Raw genomic sequence first — 27,817 nt, 5'->3', positions numbered from 1 at the left:
TTTGCGAATTTTATTCATTTCTTTTTTTTTTTTTATCAATTACTACTTCGTTTTATTAGAGAGTAAAATCATTATTTTTTTTTAATTTTCGTTTTATATTATTAGTTAATTAGCTAAATATATTACCGAATATCACAATTCTTTTGTTTTTATTTTTAAGAATTTAATTAAGAAACTTTGCCTTACTTTGTTTTTCGTTTATAATTCGGTCATTATTTAATTTAATTTAATTATTTCTATGAAATAATAATAAAAATAGTGTTTAAGAAGCATTTTTTTTCTAAAATTTATTTAGCTCTTTGTTTTAAGCATACAAATAATTTTTTAACGAACTTATTTTTTAAATTTTGTTCCTATGCTGTTAGGTAAATATATTGATAAATTTCACTTTTATTTATTTTTTTATTTTTAAACTAAGAAATCTTTTGTTATTTGCGTGATCATCTTTAGAAAATATAGCAAAACTTGTGTTTACTTCTTCATTAAGAATTTGAACATTACGATCGAACTTAATAATTCTGTAATTATTTACGCATAATAGTACAAGCAAATATTGATTTGTTAAAAAAAGTTTCTTTTTTTAAAAAAAAAAAAAAAAATATTTTTAACACTTTGTTTTAAGTGTATAATGAATTTCTTAACAAACTTTTTTTTTAATTTTTTAAATTTTCTTTCAATAATTTCAGCTAGATATCTTTATAAAATTCCCTTTTTACTTTTAAACTGAGAAATCTTTCAGAGAACGAAAATTTTAAGAAATTATTACAAATCTTATGTTTACTTTTTAGTTTAAAATTCGAACATTTTTAATTTTAAACTTCGGCTTTTAGTCAATCTAACTTTTATTTTAATTAAAATATATTTTGAAATTTTGAAATCAGCTTTTGTTTAATAACAATTTTTTTTTTTTTCATTAAGGGTGTTTTAGGGGTGAACTTAAATTAAGACTGCTTATACCTTATAAACGATAAAGAAGTGCAAATATTTCATTCTGTATCTACACACATTTTTTCAATAAATATTTTAAGTAAGATTTGTACATCTTAGTCAATTTATTTAATATCTTTCTTTAGCAAAACATATATATTTTCAAATTTATAAATTGATTTAAATCAATATGCGTATGAAGTCTTGATAGAAATCTGACTTTCTGTGCCTTAAAGTAAATGAAATTCAAAAATACTATATCGCGATACATCGCTATATCGCGATGCAAAACTAACGATATATCACGATATATAATTTCTAATATCGCCCAGTCCTAGTCACAAGTAAAATATTTGCACAACTAAGCATGAAATCTAACAGACATTTTTAAATGCATGTACAGTAGACTCCCGATCATCTGAGTTAAGGCATACATAAACATATTTAGGCCATTAATTAGAGAAAAAATGAGTGCATACATCAATATTTAAAATTAGTATTTACAAAATATATTTTTTAAAAAAAAGAAGTATTAACATGAAGAATTGTGAGAAAATCCCCCCTGAAATACCACTTTGACTTTTTAAAAAATAATTAACACGAAAAACCTTAGGAAAATCAGTTATTTAAAAAATTATCTTATTACATTAAAATTTGCAACTTTGACAAACACATTTGACAGAAACACCTTCGACAGAACTTACTCTCTGAAATAAATAGAAGTAACATAGTTACATAAAATGTTGCAAGAATTACTAATCATTATAGATATCGAGATGTTATGTAAGTATAGTGGGATAATAATAGTTCAGATAATTTAGTTGACACTGTTTAGATAATTCTTTTTTAAAATTAAAAATGTGCTACTTTTAAATTAAAATATATGTCATACAGTATTATTTTGAAAAAGAAAAGTTAATTTCATAAGCATGAAATGTCTTATTTAAGAAAGAGGCTCACAGTGACTATTTCTAGATTTCTTAGAATAGGAAAAACTTTCTGCTAAGCTGATTTGGCGAAATCGTTTGTTGTCTTTACTCATAATGAAGCAAAATAATAATTTCACTCATTTCTACTAATTTAACTAAAACTATTTAATTGTCTTAGATAAAAATGTTTAAAATCGATCATTATACAGGTATATCACGTCGAGATGTTGATAATTGTCTCTATTTTCTTTCGAAAACAAACAGAAGGAATGTTTGCAATGCCTTGTTGCCAAATCAGTGTAATTATTTTTCAAAACTCTATTATTTAATTATGAAAATAAATTGAAAAGCTTTTAAATAAATTCTCAACTCAATCTTACAAATCATTTTTTTATAATCCATTTGAATATTGAAATATTATAATTCCATTACTACTGCATTTTAAGATTTTACATTTTGGAAGTTACTACGATTTAACAAACTGGAAGAGGTAAGCTGTGTTTACATTCTGCACGTGTTGTTTTGTTTTGTAAACTGGGATTTCTGCATGGATTTCTGACAAAAAGTCCTATCTTGCTCTCATGTATACTTATAAGGCATAAAAAATACTAATTCATTCTTGTTTGTTTTTTCTATAACTACTATAAAGGCTAATGTGTCCAACAATCATGGAAGTGGAGGAAAAAAAACCTAAAACTCTGGATAAAAGTGTTTTAGATTTATTTTATAAACTAGCAAACGAAAATTCTCAAAATAGAATTGATGCTTGCTTGGGTATTCTTCGTTCTTTGTCAAATAAACAAGCACAGGTAATAATTTTCATAATATCCTTGAAATTTAAATTATCATAAAGTGATTTTAAAATAATCACCAAGTGATTTTGAAGAATTAACTTAATCAGTTTCAATTCTATTGTTTTGTTTTTTAGGAGAATGATAAAGATGATTTGCACAAAGATTTAAAGTATTGCATTGAAAGACTTATAAAAGGGCTTGCTTCTCCCAGAGGTGCTGCAAGATTAGGATTTGCTTTGCTCCTAACTGAAGTATTATTGAGCATGATTTTTAAACTTTTGAAATTGAATTCTGAATTCTGATCATGATATTTAAACTTTTTATCTACTTGTCGAATACAATCATTGTGCACTATATTTGAAATTTTTTTTTTTACTGCGCTTCATTATTTGGGGATATCTCTGTATCCTGATCTGTTGCACCAACTACAATCGCTAAGATGCCAAATAGATTTTAAACTTGCAAATTTAAAAAAAAAAAATACTTGTAGATGTTTGCTCGGGGGTGGCTATGAGTTATCAGGGGTCTGTCCTTTCCGAATTTACTACCGTTTAGCGGTACCTTCACAAATTCAATTTTAGGAAAAACGGTAGTTTCACAAAATACTTTTTCTTAAAATTTTATTTTTGTATCCCTTAAGAAACGATAAATCCATATTTCTGTGTTGATTTTTTAATATAATTTTTAATTTTCACAAATTATGTCTAAATGACATATGTCAAAAAATGTACTATGTAAAAATTATGTACCTCTCAGAAAAACCTAAACAGACCCCTGGTTATACACTTTGAGTCGGTCCCTTTCTGTGATGTTTTTTTAGTTTCTCGCCGGCTGCTGCCCGGAAGTTGCCACGACTTGGCGATAATTCTGCCAATGATCAGGGCACGGAAATCTCCCCCAGATTTTAAACGTGCTAATTAAAAAAAACAAAAACATGTAGATGTTTTCCCGAAGGTGGTTACGAGTTATAACTTTCGAGTTGGTTCCTTCTATGACGCTTTTTTTAGTTTGTCGCAGACCGCTGCCTGGAAGTTTCAAAGACTTGGCGGTAACTCTACCATTATTATTCTATCAGTACTAATTTACAGGGGATATTTCCGTATCAGGATCTGTTGCGCAGACTACAGCGGTCAAGGTGTCAAATGAAATATGTAGAGGTGATTGCTTTCCTGGTGTGCCCTGGAATTCCATTGTTTTTTAATCATCCTACTCGGTCTAACAATTAGAAGCCAAGCAAATAATTTTTCTGGAAATATTTTGTAAATTTATGTTTCTCAAGACCATTAGTTTTCAGACATTTGCTAATCAAAAGTGTTATCCCAAGAAATTTTTTACGTGATTCTGCGATCTAAAATTAAAATTTTAAAACTTTTGGTAAATCTCGTTAACAGGACCTTTTCATATATGTGATTTTAGCTCTTTCACGTATTTTCGTCATTCTGAATATTTGGAGCTGTGCCAGAAACCTCTGTTATCGTCATTCTTATTTACATGATTTTAAGTATCAAGCATTGATTTCCATATTTCCCTGATTTAAAAGTTTGATTCGTGTTGACGTGATTGAAAAATTTTTCATCACGTTTCATATTCACATGAATTAAAAGTTTTATTGTGATTATTAACTATTGCGATTCTTATTCACTCCTTTTTTAAAATATCGCGATACATATTTACACAAGATTAAAATCCAAATTCACAATTTATATTTATGCATTTTTAAAATTCAATATTTTAATTTGTATTGTATGTGTTCATGTAATCGTACGGATATTGATTTTTATATTTATACGGTTAAAAGGTATGCATTGCGATTCACAATTACGCATTCTAAAATTCATGCAGCTTGATTCATAGTAACCCCCTTTAAAAAGTTTCTACCAAGGTACTAAAGGGATTTTAAGCTTGTAAAACTTGTAAAAGATAATATGATAGTGGGTTGCTTGGGGGTAGGCTATGCATTATATATGTCGAATTAAATACCTTTTGAAACCTTTAAATTTTTTTCTCTCTTGTTTCTAGACGGCCACTACTCTGAAACATCCTAAGTTTTGCAATTATTTTGTTTTGCTATGTTTTTTTTTTTTTTTTTTTTTTTTTTTTTTTTTTGTATATACTGGGTTGCAATTCTTAAATATTATGTGTTAAGTATAAATTATTATTTATTAATATTAAGTAACTGTGTGTGAAAGAGTGTTTAAGAAATCATTTATTAACAATAATAAACTGTATAAAATTTATACAAATTTTAATCTTATTTTTTATTTTTTTTTGTCTTTAGATTTTAAAGAAATTCACTATCATAGAAATTGAAGATGTCTTAGAGTTAGTGAAACAACATTTATCTTTTACTCCAAAACAGGTTATAAAATTTATTTAGCACATTTTTATAACTTGTATTATTTATTCTGGTGTTTAAGACTCTGTATAAATTGACCCTCTATTTTTGAGTACAAGTTAGCAAATTTCTGGTATGTTGTGCATGTAAGTAAACTGCTAAAATAATCAATTATGAAGATTTCTAAAACTAAATTGAAAAAAAATTATTAAGTCTATGAAAGTTCACAAATTGAAATTATTTCATATTGTTTTCTCTAGATGTGATAGATTTGCTCCCAATTTAAGATACACTATTAACAAATGCTATGAGGTGACCAGTCACTTGTTATTAAAAGCATGGCAAAATCTGCATTCAAATGTTATTGCAAAATTTTTTAAAAAAAGTGTGGAATTTTAAATTCTTTGAGTGGGTGTGAAGGTGTTTTTTTTTTTTTTTTGTATGACTCAGCAGACGAGAATCCATTGCTTAATCCCTTCTTTCTCGCTCCCGTGAAGATGATAGGGTGAGGTTTCGGCCTCTATTTCTAGCTCCCGTAATATTTCCGGCCTGGAGTGTTCAGTAGTAACGCGCCAATAAGAATAAAACTAATTCATTTCTTTTGCCTGAAAAACATTTTATTTCTTATTTTGCATACCAGATGGCAGTACCAAGATATATTAAGGTAATTGCAGATAGTTCATTTTTAACTAGATCTCAGCACTAATCAAATATGTGTATTTGTGATATGTGATAAAAAAAAATAGATCCTCTAATGTCCGTTTTCTTGAAAATTAACCGATCGTTATAAGGGGTTAATGAGATTCGTATTACTGCCCTGTTAATGCTGACACCGATGATCTTCTGGAATTTTTTAATTTGTATGTTTAAAAGTTATCGTTATCATACATTTTTTAAATACTTTTGAATTAATTATCATAGCTTTTCCTATTATTTTTTTGTAAATGCAATTTAAAACTTTGTTTCTGCAAAAAAAAAAAAAAGAAATTATGTAAAGAAAATAAGACATAACGTATGCAAAATTAATTGTATATAACGTACTAAAAGTAGTTTTTGAAGGGTTTGAGATTCTTATAATTAGATTATTTGTCAGATTTATTACCAGTGTATAAGTCAACCTTATGATTTTCATAAGTTTGGGAATTTAAAAGTCGACTTATACACAAAGATATACTGTATGTACTGGTTTCTGTCAAAATTTATATGTTTCTTCATACCAGGCACCGGCAAGCCACAACTATAAAAACTTATTTTGAAATACAGTAATTGCAAAGCACTCTTACAATGTGAAATAAAAGTTTAAATAAAAGAAAAGAGAAGAAGAAAAAAACAATTTGTGTATAATGCCTTTTGTTTTTTAAACCAGAGCTCATTCTAGGCAGTGTAAACAGGGCGCAGCAACCTGCTGCCCTTTTAGTCAAAAGAATCCACCCTGTTGCCCCTGAAGTAAATTAGTGCCCTGATGTAATAGACTCCATACCCTTTTTTCCCTTTCTTTCCTCAACCCTTCTTTATTTTTTCCCCAAACTCTACAATAGATTTCTTAAACTTTTGTTATTTTCAACTCTTTATTTAGTTTGTCATTGCTGTCAATACATAGATTGATATGGGAAAGGAAAAATAGCCATCACACCCCCTTGTTGCACTTGTCTTTGAAAGTTTGCAGTTATTTCCACTATCATTAAATCATAATTATTATTAATCATTTTAATTATTAAATCATAACTACAGACACTTAAAAACATAAATTTTTTATTTTAATATATGCATGCATTTTAAATTAATTACTAAGCAAATTAACTTGATTGCAATAATATGATTGCTTTGCTACTTTTAGTAGAGTAAAAAAAAAATAATGTTATTTTACTAATTGACGTTTTTTTAATAGAACGTGTAAAACCCATAGAAAGAAATAATTGCCTTTTTAGAATAATAATGCCCTTTTTTAAACTTTTGCACCTTTGCCCTTTTTTCTGCCTAGAATGAGCTCTGCTTAAACATTCAGTTAACTCCCTGCTTAAATCTAACAAAACTTATAACTATACTGTTTGAGTTTCAATTGGGCTGTAAAGAGTGTGTGGGATGCTCTTCTCTTTTTATACCTGTGCAACAATGATTAATAAAATGTAATGATTGTTGCTAACAAGGGAAACTAGGGAAGTGTGACTCGCCAATTTTGAAATAAACTAGTGGGATGTATGCCTTATGAAGAATAATTTTAGGGGGCAACATTCGTTTCGGCCCATAGAGGGTCCTAAGTATGTAGAAAAATCGGTATTTCATTACTTCAATGCAAACTGGTTATTGTAATTATCTCATACTCCAATTAATTTTGTGTTACTTTCACGTATTATATAATGCATATTTATTTTCAAAATTGATTTCGAAAATTTTATATATCTGTAGTTTATCAAGAAAAAAAAAATTGGCATTCAAAAAAAAAATTGGCATCAAATTTTTTAAATTTTTTTTTTCAAAAAATTTTCCAATATTAAAACTAGTAAACAGTAATAAATTTCATTTATATGAGAGTCGAAATATAATACGCATTTTCCAAAACTGATGGAATTTTTTATGAGTATAGCTTATGTAACATCCAAAAATGTGATTTATAAAAAAAAAGAAAAAAAAAGTTTTCATATTGCTAGATCTTGCAAAAAAATCTGAAATAATTTGTGTGATTGCATAAAATTAAATTGCATTTATAAAAATGTTTTCAAATTTGTTTGGCGGGAAATTTGAACTTATAAAATGTTTAATATTTCAATTCGATTTTTTTCATAAAAGATCAACTGTATTTTTCAGACATTGTTATACTACACGATTATGACGTTAATTTGCATTTAAGGAATAACGTTCTCAAGCTTCAATCTTTGACTCACAATCAGTTTTCCTCTCCCAGATATATAAACTTATTTAAATATACATGGTCTTACAGAAGAATCTTACAGAAGAACCACCAAAATTTGTAATGCCTGTTGACTTTTGCTTTAAAAACATTGACTTTAACTGTAGCTCTTGCGTGAAATTGGCAATAATTAAATGTTCGTGGTGCAAAATTGTCCTCTGTATGGACCACTTTTTTGACCCACAAAACAAAAGAACACCACACTATTGCAAAAACTTTGAAGAATAATGTATTCTACATTATAAATTTTATAAAGTACGCTATCTATTATAAATTATATAATGTGTTTTTTTGTTATTTTAGAGATTTACGCTACTATTTATCTTTAATCAGATGGAAAATGAATTAGTTGCAAAATATTTAAATTTTGAATTATATGACGTATATAAGAATATCTTTATGATAACTCATTAATATAGCTGAAATTATTGTTGCAATTTAAATATTCTTTGAAAATCAGAAATTGTTATTTATTTATTTATAGTATGTTTAGAGTCACGTTCTTTAAATAAATTTATTATTATATGGCCAAAATTGTTAATTTTTTTATTGAAACTCTGAAGATTGTATATTTATTTATTCAACGAAAAAAAATTTCTTTAATACACTTATTTTATAAACGAAGATCTACCTTAAAAATATTTATATAATAACTTTTGTGTCATAAGCTAGGGAACAAAACGTATTTTTTAAGTATTGCCAAAATACTGCTTGAAAAGGAGCATCTTGTATATTAAACATTGATTTCTGGAAATTACACTTTTTTTAAGACTTTGATTTTTTCAAAAATGTTTTCTTATATTTCGACTCTCATATAAATGAAATGTATTACTGTTCACTTGTTTTTATATAGGAAATTTTTGTTGAAAAAAAAAATTTTTTTTTAAAAATTTGATGCCAATTTTTTTTTTTTTTTTTTTTTAAATGCCAATTTTTTTTTCTGATAAACTACAGATATATAAAATTTTCGAAATAAATTTTGAAAATAAATATGCATTATATAATACGTGAAAGTACCGCAAAATTAATTGGAGTATGAAATAATTACAATAACTAATAGTCTACATTGAAGAAATGAAATACCGATTTTTCTACATACTTAATTACTTTTTATCTCACATAGGACCCTCTATGGGCCGAAACGAATGTTGCCTCCTAAAATTATTCCTCATAAGGCATACATCCCACTAGTTTATTTCAAAATTGGCGAGTCACACTTCCCTAGTTTCCCTTGTAAGTGGAATCATTAGGAATTTCTAGACAATAATGTAGATTATCTAATTAATAAGAATTATCTTTAAGATTTCAATCTTTTTTTGTGTTATAACAGTTTTCTATTTACAGGAAAAACGTGACATTGTGTTTGGACTAGTTTTTGCCTATTCCTCTCTTGTGAGATCAGGTAGATTGGCAAATCACAGTCATTTATCCTTTATATTCTTGAATATATTTGATTTGTGGCAAGGGAGAAACTACATTGTAAATACTTGTTATGAAATTATAAAAGAACTATTTGATCAAGTAAGTTTTTTAATTTTAAATGATATAAAAACTTTTGGTTCTCTGACTTGCAGCTGTTTTGTGATTGTGCAGAATTCCACTTTTTTCTTCTTCTTTTGTAAGACTTAACTATTTTAAAAATCATTTATGTTGAACTGGGACACTATCAACAAAATGATTTAAGTCATCAAAGTATCTTATTTTAACCAATTTCTAGTTCCAGAATTTTTAGGTCTCTTGAATTATACTATTGAGAGAAAAAACATGATTAAATTAAATATCCTCTTATGAAATTTTATGAAGGAGAATTTGAAATCTTATTCTATTTTTAAGAGATTAATTTAAATATTGTGTGCATGAAGTTAAGTCATTAGTAGAATTGATATCTTTTTAAAATTTCTACTATTAATTATTACTAATAATTTTATGAAAAATGTTAAATCTTCAGATTTTGTATGTAAGAAATAACTCTAATTGAAAATTTAAAAATTAACTAAATTTTGAAGCAACTAACTGAAGAATCATTTAACCTATAGTTAGTTAAATAAAGCTACTAAATATATTTATTTAGAATTTTTTTTTAAAATTTAAATTATATACTTTTTTTTAAAATTTAACTTATATTCTTTTTTTTTTTATAATTTTTTTTTAATAATTTGTATTTTGTGAAGCTTGTTTTTTAAGTAATGTGTTAGCACTGTTCACCACTTTTTTTCTGAGACTGTAACATGTCTGTATTCTTAATTTGTGCTGTTGCAATTTTAAAAAATTATTTGATGGATATAAATTGGGATGCTAAAAATTTATTATTTGATGTTAAAAATTAATTATACTAAATATATTTAATTATATAATTTTAAATAATTACCATATTGATATATTCCTCACAAAATTTTTAATTATCAGATGTTTGTAATTGTAAAAGTAAAGTTAATTTTGAAAAATACTGATTCACTTTTTACTAATATTTTAAATGTTTGAATTTTAAAAATCTGAAATTTAGCATAAAAATATAGTGGTTTATCATATACTGTAAGTGTACTTTATGAATGTTTTATTTAAAATTTAATATAAAATTCGAAGATATATGGAGTCACGCATAGAAATAAAATAAGTATATCTTTGTTGCAAAATCTAATTTCTTGGAATGAAATTATAATTGATGTATATATATATATATATATATATATATATATATATATATAATTGTTATAATATCTTGAAATCAAATTATTACCAGACACTTCCAAGTACTAAGGATTTAAACTGTAGATTAATTTGAAAGAAAGTTCTATATTTTTTCAAGTATTCAAAAATTCAATTTTTTAATCTGCTGACATTGATGAAAATTTTTAATCTTAAATTTCTAATGGCATTACTATTTCTTTTACCTTTACCATTTTACTACTATTTTTTCATTATTATTTCATTACTTTTTCTTCAGTAAGAAATTTAATGGACTTAATAGAATGTTAAGTAGAGAACTGTTTTAACTTGCAATGCATAAGTTAAAACAATTCTCTCTTAAAAGCAGTTTTCCAAGTTATTTTTATGCCTATTATAGCAACACCAACTAAATATTTTTGTCATTGTTGACTATTATTTGTCTTCCACTATATGATTACTATATAAGAAATTATTTACTGCTTTACTTTAACAATATTCATATAAGGACTAGTATACAGAAATAAGATCTATTTTTGTTAAAAAATATAATTTCAAGAAATCAAATTGAAATTACCGAACGCTATCATAAATTCCAAACTACTAAGGATTCAAACTGTGGTATAACTTAAGAAAAAAGTTTTATGTTTTTTAAATCCCCTTTTTTTTCAAGTATTCAAAAATTCAATTTTTAAATTTGCTTAGATTCATGAAAATATATTCCATTTCTAATGTCTTTGCTATTTTTTTTTTCATCAGCAAAAATTTTAAATAACTTAAAATCCATATAAAGTTAAAAACTGCTTTTACTTGCAATGTATATTGCATATGTCTGGTATATTTCATATGTAAATTAATTGTTGTTGTCGACTTATTATGTATGTCGACTACTATAAAAAGAAATTATTTAATCTCCATAAATAATTTCTCACAGGCATTGTAACCTTTGTATTTCTTTTCTATATGAATTAATATTAATAATCAACAATTAACAAACTAAGCCTGTTGCATTATTTTAATTCTTGTATGAAAAAGGAGTTTATATAATGTATAATTTAAACTCAGTATTTTTTAAAAAAAGGAAAAAATTTTGTTTTCCTGGAAGAAATAATCTGATTGAGCATACTCTTACTACCTTAATAAACTCTTTTTTGCTGAAATTGTCTGTTATATAATTGTCAGTCTTAAGTATTTTATGTATGGTGATTTATAGTAACATACTATTTCAACCAACCTATTTTTCATTCAAATTGGATCATATGTTTAATGTGTAACATCATTAATAAAATCTGATGGTTGTACATATTTTTAATTATACTTGCTCATAATTTCCCACCTGTTATTTTTTGTAATTATTTAAAAGATAGTTTTCTGTAGTTTTAAATTAACTTTTTATTTCATAGGAATCTTAAGTTTTCGTATTATATTATGTGACACAGTTTTTTTAATTTTTAAATCAGGATTTAAACATTTTTTATTTTTTGTAGCTTCCATCTGACACTTTCAAAGAAAAAATATGGCCTCATTTAAAAGAAAAGTTCATTGGTGGATGGGACAAATGTACTCCTGACACCTTGTGGATTCTTTTGCTCTGCAGAAGAATGTTTCCAGTGAGTATATGTGTGTGTCTGTGACTTGCATGCTTTTATGCTGACCAGCATATCAGAACTGCTTGCTTTTCATTTTACTTGCTCCAGCATGTCAGAACTGCTTGCTTATCCTTTTCCTAGCTTCACCATGTCAGAGCTCCATAGTTTCCTCTAGCAAAACAGACACTGTGGACTGTCAGAGCGTCTGCAGATTATTTTTCATCTCAGGTTTAAAAAAATTTCCAACGCCTAAAGATTATTTTTCATTTCAAATTTAAAGATCAAGCCTATAATATTACTGAGAGGAGAAACAGAAAAATTATTTTAAATTTCTAATCTTACTCGATCGCTATTTGTTTCAGATTTCTCAATAAGTATTTGTTAAAACTCCCTATGATGTTTTTTAACTAAAATTTGGAGAAATTTTTTTTTTTTTAGAAAACATTAAAAAATAACAAAAATAAATTCCTCATTTCCAAAAACTCATAATTTCTTGTTTATAGATTATATAGGGTTACATTTTGTTTTTTAGATAATATAGGGTTATATTTGATTTTTTAAATTTCAATTATTAGTAGTTTCATTTAAAAGCGTACATAATTTTTTAATGGAAATAAAATATTCTTACAAATTTCGCCCAAAAGGAATTAATTTCAGTTTCAAGTTCTCAGATCTCTATTTTTTTTTCAAAAAAAAGGGGGGAGGGAAACAAGCTCTAAAAGACATTTTCTAAGGTTCAATTTTGGTTAAATTTATATCAATAAATAAATATTCTCTTGAAGTTTGTGTTTTTTCTTTTATTTTCAATTTGTTGATCACTTTATATATGTAAAATTCTAAGTATTTATCAATTCTAAAAATTATAAAAATATATTTTGATTTGACATTTATTAGGAAATATTGATTGTTTTTCTATCAAAATCAAAAATTTTAATTTTCAAATATAAGAAAACTGCATTTCATTCTAAATGCGAACAAATGTTAACTACAGTGGCTAAACATTACTATTATAGTTACATTATTCATATAACATAAATAACAGCAGAATATTATGAAATGAGTGTGTTATCCATTTTATTTCTTTTCTGCTATTTGCCTGAACCTTTCCACATACAGTAGGGAACCGATTATCCGGAACGATCGGGACCATCGCTATTCCGGATAACTTATTTTTCCGGTTTTCTGAATCGCTACAAAAAGCTGAACATCTTTCAAAAAAGAAAAAAAAGATCCTAATATCTTATGAGGAAAAAAAAATTCTTTTTTTTTTTTAATGGCGCGAAAATTTATCGAATTTTGTTCCGGTTTTTTGGTTTTCTGATTTCCGGATAACGGATTCTGTACTGTATTATGTTTGTTTAATTTATTCTCTTAATAATTCAAAAAAAAAACTGTTTATTTTCATCCAATTATTGTAAATTTTTATTTTCTCTGAATAAAATGTTCATATTTAAGGAAATTGCTAATGAGAAGTATTTGAAGAAGAAATTCAATACTCGTGACATACTTTCTGCAGACAACTTTGAAAATGTGAAAACATTCATTAGAGTAAGTTATCTTTTTTGGTCCCATTATTGAATAAACATTTTAATTTGCTAAGTGATTAAATTTTTTTTTTCTTATTTGTTTTAGCAAACTACTTCTTGTCTGCCAAAGCTGCATCCATTGTGTTCTGAAATTCTAATTAGTTGTCAAAATCATAAGAGCCTGAAGGAAGTTTGGGTTGCTTTAGTTGATGGTAATTGTACATGTTTTTTTAATAATATGATAATTTAAGAACGAATTAATTATTAAATTGAAGAATGTACGAAAAAATACAAAATAATAATAACATTTGGTAAAAAAGAACTTTTGGTTAAAATTATGCTTATTTTTAAAAAATTTTTTTCTTTAAAGGAACATGTGTTATTGCTAGAAGATGTCATATATTATAATTTGATGTATATATTTAATTGACTAGCATGACTTATTGTTAATATTTTCTTTAATTTTTTATTAATTATATTTTAAATAAGGAAACAGAATGTAAATTGAATTTGAAATAGTAGAAAATAGCATCCAATCAAAAATTGTTCTTAAAAAAGAGGAATCATGTGAAAGAAATGATTACTTATTTGTTTTCACAACAGATATCTCAATATGTAAGTTATCAATTTATAAGTTTAATTTTCTCACAGTTTTTTGTTAAAAGTAATAACTTTTTAAAGTATCTTTTATGAAAATTTTTTTTTTTACATATAATTGTAATCTTCTATTGAAAGTCTTTTATTATTTTATTTATTTCCTTTTCAAGTGAAAATTCTGTGCTTTTAATTTGAATATGAGATTTTCAGATTTTCTTTAACCTTTTTGTCATATTTTTTTTATTTTTAGATAACTTATTTGAAGGGGACCAAACAGAGAAATCTTTTGTTGGATTTGAGATGGTGAAATTTATTTTACAGAACATGCAAAAGAAGAAAATTGTAAGTTTTTGAAGTAAAATTAACATTGCAAGTATAGTTATATGCATACGTAAAATTTTATAACGTCAAGAGATGAAAAAGACTCTAATAAATAATATCTTTTCATTAGTGTACTATTGTCTACTATTAAGTTATCTATTACATCTTATACCAATATAGCTTTGATAAAAACCTTTAAGAATTTCAGTTGCATATTCTACCAATCAGCCATTTTGATGATTGAAATAGAAAGTAAAGATTGTGGAAGGCTATAGAAATATTTCTAGTTCGTTATGTGCAGAATCGGCTCAAAAAGGGTTTTTAATTAATATAAAGTGCTTGTTGAACTGTTCAGTTTAGATCAAAAATATTTTCATCATAAATATTTTTCATCGGTAATTGTTTAAAAGAAGGAAAAATAATTCAAAATCGCTTTTCTCTTTTTCCTACAAAATATGCACTTTGCAATTGATATTTTTATTGTTTTACGTTTTATCACCAAAGATCATTTCATTCCTAAGAGTTGAAAATAAGACTTCTATTGATATTTAATACATTATTCATAATATTATTGACATAGTCTTGTTGCAAATTATCAAAATAATTTTTTTAAATCTTTCTTTCAGGTAAAAGCTGCGCTTTCTCCAAAGTTTCGTGCAGTGTTTGCTAGAAGTTATGTAAATATGAAGTCGCCCATAAATTCTGCTTCTACTCAATTGGTTAGTAACAAAAATTCAATTATTTCTTAATAATCTTTCAACTCAACAGAGTCATCTGTGCAAGAACATCTTTCCGAAGCCTTAAAAAAATTCTGGATATCAATAAGCATTCAATACAAAACAAAAATAAGTATCTATAAAACAATTGTTGTTGTGTGTTGTGTCCAATCCTTCAGGATCTAGCGACAGCTAGATAAAATCCATGAGTCCGTGAACTCTAGCAAAGTCAAGCACCAGAAGTGGGCTATCGCGGATATCCGCAAGAGCGAGCCCCAATCAATCGAGGATATGATCGGGGGAGGCCGGCATCAGGTGGCACTTGGTGCACATTGGTAAGACTTTGCGGCCGCATTCAAAGGTCATGCATTTTAGGTGCCCACTGATAACTCTTGAAGCGGCCGTTTGAGCCTGTCTGCCAGCCTCAAGATCCAATGCGCATCCTGGTCTTTTCCTACAGAACCAGGGATGGGCAGGAGGGGAGAGCCAGACCTGCCGGTCTCTATTTTTCGTCACTGAGAAAATCTCTTAAAAAGTGAGGTCATAGTCGGTAGTTGCCATCTCGGAGCAGCCTATTTTGGCCAAGATATCCGCAACTTCGTTTCCAAGGACATTGATGTGAGAGGGGATCCACTGAAAGTGGACCTCCCTACGATTTGCAAGTATTTTGAGCATATTGATTATTTGAATGCTTACGAGGTCTTTTATTCAACTCCAGTCCTGTAGATGTTGAATCGAGCTGCGGCTATCTGTGAGAATCCGAATATCGCTAGAGTCAGTGGAGTGGAGGATGGTTTTTAAACCCTCCTCAATAGCTATTAATTCGCTCCTAAATACCAAGCAGTTATCTGGGTTTCGTCTAGAGAGTCGAACAGAAATATTCTCGATATAAATACCTCTCCCAGTGTGGTTTGACTCGTCTTTACTGCCATCTGTATATATTAAAGTGGCATCACTCATACAGTTTATAACCTCGAGAACCAGCTGTCGTAGGTATTCAGGGACATCTGAGTTTTTGTTTGTGTGGGACAGAAGTTCAGGGTGGAAGTGAACTCCGGATAGTCCCTCAATCGGGCTGACACAGGGTGTAAGAGATGAATATTCCACCGATTGGGAAATAATCTTCATTTTATCGGCCAGACCAAATGGGCTATTCCTTTTGAGTCTCTGGTTAAAACAATACAATAGTTAGAGCAATTTTATTATAAGGCTTTGAAACTGAGTGACTTAGAAAGTCACTCAGTTTCCACTTTAATATATACTGCCATCTGTATATATTAAAGTGGCATCATTCGGGATACAGTTTATAACCTCGAGAACCAGCTGTCGTAGGTATTCAGGGACATCTGAGTTTTTGTTTGTGTGGGACAGAAGTTCAGGGTGGAAGTGAACTCCGGATAGTCCCTCAATCGGGCTGACACAGGGTGTAAGAGATGAATAATACAATAGTTAGAGCAATTTTATTATAAGGCTTTGGAACTGAGTGACTTAGAAAGTTTGACATCCAATGCCTAGTTTTTTTGTTTTTTTTTTTAAATAACTGCTTCTGAAAAATTTTCAAAATCTTTTAACCTTTTAAAGTGAGAAATCATGCAATATCTGGAAACGCAAACCTAACTGCAATAGAATATGAAATAAATAAGAGAAAGTAAAAATAGAAAAGCCATGTACTAAGAATGCCGTAAGGAAAACTGGCACATGTTTCTCTGCCTTTTGAGTCCCTGATGGTAAAAGAGAAAGGAGAAAACTAAGAATGCCTTGGCAGAGACAAACGAAGGCTAAAATTGAAAGAATTAGAGGATGCCAGATCCCAATCCAAAGACCAGGAGGCATGGAGAAGTGAACTAAATGCCCTTTGCTGGTGTGAAGTGTCTTGAGTAATTAACCTCTTAACACTCAGCCAATAAGCAGGCATGGTTAAAAGAACAAGCTGAGTATTTATCCACACTCTCCTGCCATCATGTTATTTATCGAGAACTGTTTAGCAGGAAAGTTTTTGCACATCTTTTTCCATGTAGCTTAACTGTTAAAGAGTTATGCTGTTCTAAAATATAATTTATGTGTTCCTCCTTTACATGCCTACTGTATTTATATATTGTTTACCCTGTAGTTTCTAAAATTCAATATAATTCGACCCTAATTTGAAGTTCCTAAAGGTGACATTATTACTTTATCTTTCATTTTTCAGTAAATCCTTGCATGCCACCATGCATGAAATTGAAAATTTACCTGACCCTGTTTTAGACTACTCCTTATTTATATGATTTGAAAAAGTATTATGTTACGTTACTATATCCTTTTTTACTTGTTACTTTTCATTTAACCAATTAGCCTCTTTAGGACATATTTTGTTTCGAAAAAAATATCAAATTTCCTGTTTTTACCTTTTTCAAATTGTTTTTCATTCAAATAGACAGTTGATTCAGGCTTACATTCTTCTCTATATAACAAGACTGATTCTTCCAAACTTCGGAAATATTTTCCCAAAGTTGCTGAAGCATTAGTATGAACATTTGAAAAGGACTGTTTATCAACAGATAATTGTTTGTTTAAGCAAAATTGTCAACAAATATTTTTGTGTACTCTGGTATAAATTATTTTATCAAATAATTAAATATATTCTTAGATAAACTATGAATATTTTCAAACATTTTTTACAAATTCTAGGTTGAATAGTTTGGACCCCAAAATGCCTCGAAATATTAGCTATCCTATCATTTACTTTTTAAGTTTCAATTCTGAATATTTTATTTGCTTGTAATGAAATATATGTGATTGAATTTTGAAATTGATGATATTGATTTTATAAATGTTAAATATATGTTTTACTGGTATTATTAAAATAAATTTTACATTCTACATCTTCCATTACCTTCTAGGCAGTCTATTTGAGCAATTTTGCTAAAGATAGTGAAGATACTGATGTCCAAATGCTTATTCTGAAATTCTTTTTACAGCCGTGAGTTTTTTATTAAATTTTTAATGATTTTTGATCAATTTTTTATTTGAAGTGTAATAAATTAATGTTTTTGTTTAATTGATAATATGGAAGTGCATAAAACCTTGATAATTTGTTGTAATTGCTACTGAATTTCTGATCATCAAAGTATTTTTACTTTAGTTATCACCTGTCATATTATTAATGAAACATTGTCCCAAATTATTTTTGTAGTGATCCCAAGACGTTAGAATTCTATAGTTAATTATGAACGCATAATGCTAAGTTATCTCAGTACACTTTAGTTTCTTTCTACTTTTTTTTTTAACCACATTTAAATTACAATATTTTTTGATTAATTTATTTAGAGTATGTGATTAACTTGAATAATTATTTTTTGCACAATACAACTGATTCCAATTCTTAAGTTCTCCAATTCTCAACTTTTTAATGTTAATAAATTTCATTTTCAATGATATTATATATCATACATTCTGATAATATATGTCATTTTTATTTTAATAACTGTGACATTTGTTTTTCAAGAACCAAAATATTTGCTTGATTAACAATATGGACTTTAAGTTTCATCATTTTGCTTAATTTTTTCAATGGTATAATTCATAAGAGTAATTTACTAAATAAAACATCAGTGTTCAAATGCACAAAAATGAAATTTTATAATGATTGCAATAAATTAAAATTCTAGTATGTTATGCAATTTAAAATAGTGATGAGGCTAGTCACTGTGATTAATAGAGAGCTATTAATCGAAATTATGTAATTAAAATTCAACTGTATTTTTATTATACAGATGTTGTTTTTACTATTTTTAAATCTTTTGTTTTATTTGCAGACCAGGAAATATATCACTTGATCAATTACTGAAAAAGAAAGAAATATCTTTGCTCGTTCAAAACGTATGTATAATATTTCATGATCTTTATTTGAAAAAGAAATGGCGTCTCAAATGTTTCCATTTATTTTTGTTGCAATTTTTATAATTGTCTTTATAATATGCTGTATATTGCATAATGTAAACTAAATTATCCCTTGAGTATTAATTTGATTCAAATAAATATATTAAAACTAGGTTCAGTAAGTGTGTTTCTATCTTTCGCTTTTAGTAATTGATTTGATAACTGCACATTTAAAGAGAATGTTATTATTTAAGTTCTTCCCTTTTTATTATTGCTGAAATTAAATTCATATGAAGAAAAATAAATGTATTAAGCTCAAAATGTTTTGTTTTTGTGTTAGAATTACTATTAGAGATTAATTTGTATATTTCTACTTAATTAGTCGATGAATTATGTGCTATTAAAATTGCATAATTTAATTTTCTTACACACATAGTTGTGCAACTTATCATCATAAATTCTATTCTATTCTAATTCATCAGATTTAGATCTATCATTATCAGATTATTTTAGTCTTATTTCCACAAACTATATTATGGTGTATCTCACCCATTGTGGTGATCCTGCAAGAGTGGATAACACCTCTGGAGAGCACACTAGGTCTGCTCATCGGCAAAACCGATTGTGCAGCTCATTGGAAATAAAAATATTAATGGTAGAAGCTATTAATTCTAAATTATTTATTAATTATAAATTATTTATTAATTCAAAGCATTAAGATGATATTTGGGACTGTAGTAGAGTAAATTATCTTAAATCTGTTAGCTAAGTATTAAATGATTAACAAAAATTTATTCCTTATGCTAAACTAAAGCACCCACCCTATCTATGTGTCTAAGAGGTTGGAGTTATCTTAGTTATAATTAGCAAAAATATTTTATGCACTCTTTAACCATTCAATGTTGTCTAGCATACAAATACATCTATTGCTTTGAGTATTTGATTTTTAATTTTTTTGATTTGTCTAAAATTGTGTAAAGTGAAAATACTAAATATGTTTCATTTTTTCTACAGCTTTTACCAGACGCAGTAAAAATATATTGTGAATTTTTGAAAGCTATTGCATTGAAGAAAAACACTGACAAGTAAGTCTTTGTAAGCAATTTACTCAAATGATTAATCTACAATGAGATAAAAAGGTACCATAGATTTATGTAGGTATCAAAACTGAAACAGATTGTTGTCTTGATTGAAATTTGTAGAATCAGAACAAATCTTTTAGCTGCTTTAAAACGTTTATGGTTCTGTTAATACTTATGAGGTTTCCCTCAAATTTAAAAATATACATTTTATTTATTGTTTTGTAATTTTTCTTTTTCCCCCGCTACTTTTTAGGGATGATGATGATGTTAACATAACAGACAATCAAAGAGTCATTGCAGTTACTCAAGTAAGGTCTATTATTATGAAATAAATATCTTCAAAATCACACATTTATTGCACTTATGAAAACATGGTATGACTAATAAAAAAAATTTATTTAATTTTAGATTGGCAATTTGGTGTCTCACGCAAAAATCATGACTGACATTGATTGGAGGATAAATGTGATTAAGTTCTTGTTTTTGCATTCCTTTTTTGCCATTAAAGAAGTCACTACAGATATCTTACATGTAAGAATCCTTTTGTTTTTCAATTTTTGAACCATTTATTGGTTTTAGTATCTGCTGTATTCATTATCAAAACAGTTTTACACTTAAATTGATATTCTAATGTATAATTTATGATTCATTATTCTTATTTAATTACAAAGTGTGATTCAGGAATTTCTTTATCTTATCAGTGTTCTCTTTTTTTAATGTAGACTTAAATAACATTCTGCTTACAGAGCTACACTGCTGCCAATTTTTTTTCTCATTTGGGGAAGATTTTATTCTTATACTTGAAATAAAATTTCAGATTTTAAGTAACTTTAAAATGTCTTATATCATCATTATAGAGAATAAATTAACCATTATAGAAATAAGTTTTATCTACTGGCAGAATTAAAAAAATTATTATTTTTTGCATAATATCGTTCATTGAATTCTGCCGACTCATCCGGATTACCTGCAAGATTTCTGTTTTATATTTTTAAACAGTTCTTCCGTTTTCTACTCTTTAATTAATATCCTTTTTTCTACTTTACTACTTCAACTTTTATAATTCGTAGTGTGCCTGAGGAACCAATCGAATTCCCCAAATGTGCAACGAAGTGCCCAGAGGCTACCGCCGCATAAGCAGGGAAAAAATTAATTGCTCAGCAACCGCATGATATTTTAGTAAATATTCTGATGAAATGGCAACTGGGTGAAAATTTCTTTTTGTTTAGAGCTGTGCGCTGAAACGTTCGTACTTTTAATGATGTGGGAAAAGGTTATTGCAGTCAAAATTTTAAAGATAGTTATTCAAAAAAATGTGATTTTATTCGAAAATCAACAAAAATTTTGCTCTTTTTATTCCTTGGTGTTGAAATTTCCGCATTGCACATGAGGGACATATTGATATTGTTTGCTCGTGTTAGTATGTAGCTCATCTCCGCCTATAAAGTTCATAAATGTTAGAATGATAGTGCCAAATGTGTGAATTTTTTCAATCCTCATCTCTGAAGAGTTTTCAAGTAAGAAACAAAAAGTCGAGGTATATGATTTTAATAAAGGAAACTACTAGAGAAGAGAAATTTTTTTTAATTTTCTCTTTAATGATTTAATTATTGATAATTCCCATTTTATTCCTACACTAAAAAAATCCACCATAAAGAGTTAGTAGCTGTATGTATGCTGAAAGTTAAACAATAAACTTCTTGGTTTTTTAATGAAATTTTATTTAATTGCTTCAATTTGTGTATAATTTTAGTTCTATAAAAAAATGGTCTTGATTCTATAAAAAAAAATAGAGTTGCATGTTTCCTTTCTTTTCTAACATTTATGTTTTTGTTCATAACTAATTTTAAAGTTAGCTTTGTTAACGTACATTACACGGTACATTTGTAAGGTAAATCATGTAAATTATTTTTTTGTGAATCAAAATTGCTCTATAAATTTTAATCATGGTAGATTAAACTTTTTTTCCCTTTAATATTTTATGTTCTAAATTAAATAAAAAAGAAAATGTCTCATGCTGTGTATTTCATCAGTAGTAATTTAGTTTGAAGTATTAGTAAAAACTATTTCACTTATCTCCAAGTTTGTTACAAACCTAGAATTGTGTTCTTTTGAATTAGTCGAAATGTTTTTAAATAATTTGGTTGAATTATTTAATAATAATTTAACAAAACAAATGTTAGTAGCATTGATAAAAAGCAGTTTAGTTAACTTGTGTTAGTTTATTTGTAAATAATTTTGTTTTATTGATCTATTGTTATTTTTGCATACATCCTTCTTTAAACTATAATACTTATTCCTTCTAGTGTGATCAAGACATAGGAGAAATTCCAGCCAAATTGAGAGAATCTTTTGTGAATGCTTTTTTCAAAACCTTGACCTCTCTATATCAAAGAGTCGATCAGCAAACATCTCCTATTCAACATTCTCTTCATTGTCTGTTGTTGTTGGTTGACTATACTGATCAACTTCTGTCAGATAGTGTGCATCTAAATCCATTATTCCCATTGGAGCAGGTAAGAAATTAAATTTATTAATAAATTAATTTAAATGTAAAAAGAAATAGTTTTAAATTTTGTTAGTGTTATTTTGGCGAGGATGATATGGAATTTTATTTTATAAATACTTTGTTTAAAAAAAATACATGTTTTTTCTTTGTCTAATGATCTGGATATTATTCTACTATATTACAGTAAAGTTCATTCACAAAGCGAAACATTAACTAGAATTTATAATAAAAGGCAAGATGTTAAATGCAAGATCTTAGAACTGTTTATTTTTCTTTCTTATTATATAGTTATATACACTTATATATAGTTTTAAATATTCAAGAAGTATATTTAGTACAAACATTTAATTACAGTGTAAATTTTAATTTCTGTTTTAATATTTTTACATCTCGTTAAAAGACTCTTTCTTATGTTGAAATAATACTTTTATCACTAAGAACAACCAAAGTCTATCTTAATGAACAAAAATTTTTTTTTGTCATATCACTGTTTCACTACTTCTTTACTATATTTTTCATAAAAACTTAAATGTATTTTTCAATTTAAAAAAAAAATTAATAAAGAAGCTGGTTTTATGTTTTAGCACATGGATTGGCCTTATAACAAAATAGCTGAATTGGACAAAATTTAACTTCTTACCTTTTCTCTTCTATAATTAAAAACACATTACGCATTTCAAAATAACTTATACTCCATGTTCATTAATGTTGTAAAAAATTATAACTAGGAAGAGGTGAAATGTGCAGAGGACCACTTTAGCCTTCCTAATTTTTTCCCCTTTCTTTGACAAGTTTAGCTAACTGCCGGTTAAATTAATCCTCATTTTTACTAGGCTGGATAGTCTGAAGGCTAGGCGGTAGGGAGCCTACTATAAATTAAACACAAACCAGGGTTCGTGATTTTTTTGATTTTTTTTAAAAAAATCGAAAAAATCGGATTATTTTGATTTAAATCGGATTTTTTTGATTTAAATCAGATTTTTTTGATTTCTATTTAAATACACTATAAGAGCTTTAATTTATGATCAAAAAAACTTTATAAATGTTTAATCAAAATTAAATTAATATTAAAACTATATTATAACAATATTTTAGAAGCTCTAACTTACTAAAATAATTTTTCATTATAATGGAATGCATAGCGACCATTTTGATACAAAGGCATGATTGAAATTAAAAGACAAGATAAAATAGATAATTTAAAGAATACTATTTTAACTAATAACACAAAGTTTCAATTAGCACAGCATAATTTTAATTTAAAACTGTGATCTCTTTTTTTTCCTCATGATTTATAAAATGGCAAAATAAATGCAACAGATTGTGTTTATAAATGTTGTTATTCATCAAAAAATAAATATTCAATCTATATATTTTTATGTTAAAATATTCATTTTCAATCCTTTATCAAAATACATAAGTTAAGCTAAAAAACATTTTTAAAAAAATCTATGTACTTATTGGAATTTTTTTTTCACAAAAGAAAATCTGATAATTTCAAAGATACCGTAAACATATTATGAGAAGAAAAATAAAAACCAGTTAATAACACTACTGCTTCAAATAGACTTTGATAGGGAAGAATGACACTACATCAGGAAAAAAATATCTGAAGTCAGCTTTTTTTCTTCTTTCTATTTTTGGCATATTAAGGTAATTTCTTTTTAATATAACCTCAAGCTTTAAAAATATAGAAATTTCCATCAATAAACTATAATGTAGATTTGAATTTCATGCTTTTTTAATCAAAGGGTAGAATTTTAATTAACATTTGCTTTTTGAAAAAAAGCATGTTTATTTACTTTCTACAGCTATGCAAGTCTATATTAAGACAGCATTAAATATTTACTTTAATCTGTACTTTCAATGTTAAGAATCAAAAGATTTTTAAACATGTAATTTTAAATGTGTTTAACACACTCCAAGAAAAAAGTAATTTCGTTAACTAAAATTAATTAATGCAGCAATTTATTTAAAATAAATTTTAAAACTAAGAAAAGAAAATAATAAAAGTATCAATAATTTAAAGCACTGTTTTTTAACTTTTAAAATCAATATAATATATATATATAAATCAGTTGATTTAAATCAATGATTTTTTTAAAAAAATCATTTGATTTTAATCATGATTTAAATCGTGATTTAAATCAACGAACCCTGACACAAACTATTGAATATCGAACGTTAGCTATAGTTAAGTTAAAAAAAATTATATACTTTATTATTCCTTTTTTTAAAAAATTTAAATTTTTCTAATACTTTAGGTACAAGAACCCTGGCTCAAAATAAAAAGAACTATTCACAAGCTCCAGAAACAGAGTAAAAAAGATGGAAAAACCAATGAAAGTAATGCATTTCTTGCTCTGTTTTTGGAGTTGGGTTTCCATGTGTTTCAGGATTCAAGTATTGCTGATGTTTTAGAGGTATGCCTTCTATTTTTTTCTTTTATTTTGTATTTAAGGATAATTGGGAAGTAAAATAAGTATTTATTTTTACTAATTTTGTTTTCTCTTATTATACTCCCTGATTTTAATTTCATTCAGGGATGATTGTATCATTCCTCCTAGTCTAAAAACTAGAAATCAGGGCATGCGATTTTTGCTCAAATATTACAGAATTCCTTTTCCTAAAGACCATTGGTTCGCAGACTTCCACAAATCAAAACTTATAATACGCCAACAAAATTTTGAAGTTTTTGCTAAATCCTGTTAGCGAAGTGTTTACATATATTCTTACACCAATTACATGAAGAATTACGCCTTACATGGCTCTTTCACTTATTTGATATTTTTGGTTTAGCTGATTTTCACCATTTTGAATGTTTGGAACTGCACCGAAGTCTGCTAATATCACAATTCTTATTCATGCTACATTGATTTTCGTATCTACCTGATTTAAAAGCTATGCTTTGTGATTCGTTTTCACGCGATTTGAAAATTGTACGGCACAATTCTTATTCATGTGATTTAAAAATCTGATATCGCGATTTGTATAAATGTTTTTTTTAAACCCAGCATCGTGATTCCTATTTACACAAGTTTAAAATCCAATCCATTCCGTGATTTGCATTTACGGGTTTGTAAAATCTAACATTGCAATTTGTATCTATGCATTTGTAATGTAATATCAAACAACGATTTTTACATTTATACGTGATTTGAAAACTACGTATTGCAATTTGTATTCACGCAATCGAAAATTTATGCAGAGTGATTCGTGTTTACGCAAATTCAATATCGCAATTTGTATGTCCTCATTTTTGAAATACAATATCGCGATTCTTATTCGCGTGATATGAAAATCCAATATTGCCATTTATAGTCACTTAATTTTAAAATCCAATATCGCTACTCTTGTAAGAAGTAAGTTTTTTCTTAAAATCGTTACTCTAAAAGTGTGATATTTAGTTATAAATGTTAGTTCAAAAACTTATGTTAGATATAAAACTTGTATAGTATGTAAATTCATATTGATTTTTTGCTCATAAAACTTTCGGGGTTTTTCCCTTTGTGCCCCAATCACCCCTGTGCATTTTAAATTTACATTAAATGGTTTGAAATATGTTTCTATGCATCTAAAAGTAAAATCTCCTAATATATGAGTCAAGCATTTTTTAATATGTATTTGAATTTCTTAAAAATAACTACTAATTTTTTTTATCTAGGAATTGCATATCTGTTGTAAAAAGGCGTTAAGTAATCGAAAGCATTCAAGTGAACAGCCTGAGGATGAAAATGAGCCACCCTGGGTCGGAGTTGTTACTGATATAATGTTATCACTTTTGTCCAAATCATCTCATCACCTACGACGACTTGTTACATCCGTATTTCATTTATTATGCCCATTTATTACTCAAGAAGCTTTACAACAAATTCTTGTTGTAAGTAATTTTTTTTTATATATCTTTAATAGAATATTCTTTATTATGTTAGCTAAATGCTAAGTATTGTTTGAATTGTAATCCAGATTTATTTCAATGCCATGAATCTATGTCTAATCCATTTCCCCCCCCCCCTACTAATTCTTTACTGATTCTTAAATTTTCAGTTTACTCAAAATATCTTACTGTAGTCTGTCTCAACAGAAGTTAACAACATAAGAATTGTTGGGATTTTTAAAATTTCTAAAAATTAAGGAGAAAACAATCTTTTACGCTATACTCTCAATATTTGATGCATAAATGACTCATTTAGTTTATTGTTTGCTTTTGATTCGGTCTTATTTACAATAAAGGATATGATAAATAAAGGGAAGCAGCAAACTAGATAAATAAAGGAAAGGAACAAACTAGATAAATAAACAGGGTTGCCACTCCACAGGGAAAACATGGAAAATATAGGCAATTTCAAAATCACCTAAAATAACAGGGAAAATGCAGGGAATTTTGATTTTTTCTTTACAAACTGAGAAAATACAGGGAATTTTGTTTTTTTTATTTTGGTCTTTTAAAAAATGGTGACCACTCAAAGTGTAATCTGTGGGATATTTAACCATGATATTTCAGCTATACTAAACTATTTCATTTACCATAGCATTATTTAAGTATGTTCAGCTGTTTTTCCAGCAATTGAAACTAATAAATATAGTTAGCCCAATATAGCTCACACAAGAGCACAGTAATTGTTGTTTACTCTTAATATATTGCGTATAACATGTGCAGGGAAAACACGGGGAATTTATTTTCCAGATTTCAGTGGCAACCCTGATAAAGGAGAGAAACGTCAAACGTGAAAAAAAATGAAGTACGAATTTACTCATAAAAGTTAAAACTGACAAAAACAATTTAATGATAATTTCAAGAATCAATTATCAATGATATTGTTAATAGGAATGTGACATTTAAATGTTCTATCAGAGTTTTTAAAACCCAACATTTTGATTTGTATTCACATGAGTTTTAAATCCGGAATGCATTTTAACAGTGAAATTAAAATAGTTAAATTCCTAACTACTAACATCATTAATTTGATAGAATGATTACCATAATTATCAGTATCAGTAAAAGTGATCAATAAGAAGTGTTAAATATATTTTAGCAACGATTATGTCTGCTTGATTCAGA

General features: G+C 27.1%; 2 protein-coding genes across 4 annotated transcripts in view; one reads left to right on the top strand and one right to left on the bottom strand.

Annotated features, from left to right (window-relative positions):
• LOC107449598 (poly(ADP-ribose) glycohydrolase) overlaps positions 1-2,157 on the bottom strand; it is a 32,789-nt gene extending 30,632 nt beyond the window's left edge. The window contains exon 1 of the mRNA XM_016065180.4: positions 1,888-2,157. Coding sequence (XP_015920666.1) covers positions 1,888-1,969 — 82 coding nt within the window. The 5' untranslated portion in view covers positions 1,970-2,157. The remainder of the gene's footprint in view (positions 1-1,887) is intronic.
• Positions 2,158-2,338: 181 nt separating this feature from the next.
• Positions 2,339-27,817, top strand: part of Mybbp1A (MYB binding protein 1a) — a 47,968-nt gene continuing 22,489 nt past the window's right edge. Inside the window, exons 1-17 of one of the 3 annotated variants that reach the window (XM_016065186.3) lie at positions 2,339-2,665; positions 2,785-2,901; positions 4,929-5,009; positions 9,238-9,414; positions 12,045-12,167; positions 13,602-13,694; positions 13,779-13,884; positions 14,520-14,611; positions 15,217-15,309; positions 18,186-18,265; positions 19,101-19,164; positions 20,179-20,249; positions 20,500-20,554; positions 20,655-20,777; positions 22,553-22,762; positions 25,020-25,178; positions 26,420-26,635. In XM_016065186.3, the coding sequence (XP_015920672.1) occupies positions 2,510-2,665; positions 2,785-2,901; positions 4,929-5,009; positions 9,238-9,414; positions 12,045-12,167; positions 13,602-13,694; positions 13,779-13,884; positions 14,520-14,611; positions 15,217-15,309; positions 18,186-18,265; positions 19,101-19,164; positions 20,179-20,249; positions 20,500-20,554; positions 20,655-20,777; positions 22,553-22,762; positions 25,020-25,178; positions 26,420-26,635 (2,016 nt within the window). In that variant the 5' untranslated portion in view covers positions 2,339-2,509. Of the gene's footprint in view, positions 2,666-2,784; positions 2,902-4,928; positions 5,010-9,237; positions 9,415-12,044; positions 12,168-13,601; positions 13,695-13,778; positions 13,885-14,519; positions 14,612-15,216; positions 15,310-18,185; positions 18,266-19,100; positions 19,165-20,178; positions 20,251-20,499; positions 20,555-20,654; positions 20,778-22,552; positions 22,763-25,019; positions 25,179-26,419; positions 26,636-27,817 lie in introns of all 3 variants that reach the window. The other 2 variants (XM_071182338.1, XM_087161180.1) reach the window with 2 other exon arrangements.

Source organism: Parasteatoda tepidariorum, chromosome 4, assembly GCF_982258835.1.
Source record: "Parasteatoda tepidariorum strain Cologne lab strain chromosome 4, Ptep-v5.0, whole genome shotgun sequence".
NCBI classification, from domain to species: domain Eukaryota; kingdom Metazoa; phylum Arthropoda; class Arachnida; order Araneae; family Theridiidae; genus Parasteatoda; species Parasteatoda tepidariorum.
The sequence above is the reverse complement of the archived record's forward strand: the minus strand, read 5'-3'. Positions and strand labels throughout refer to the sequence as shown.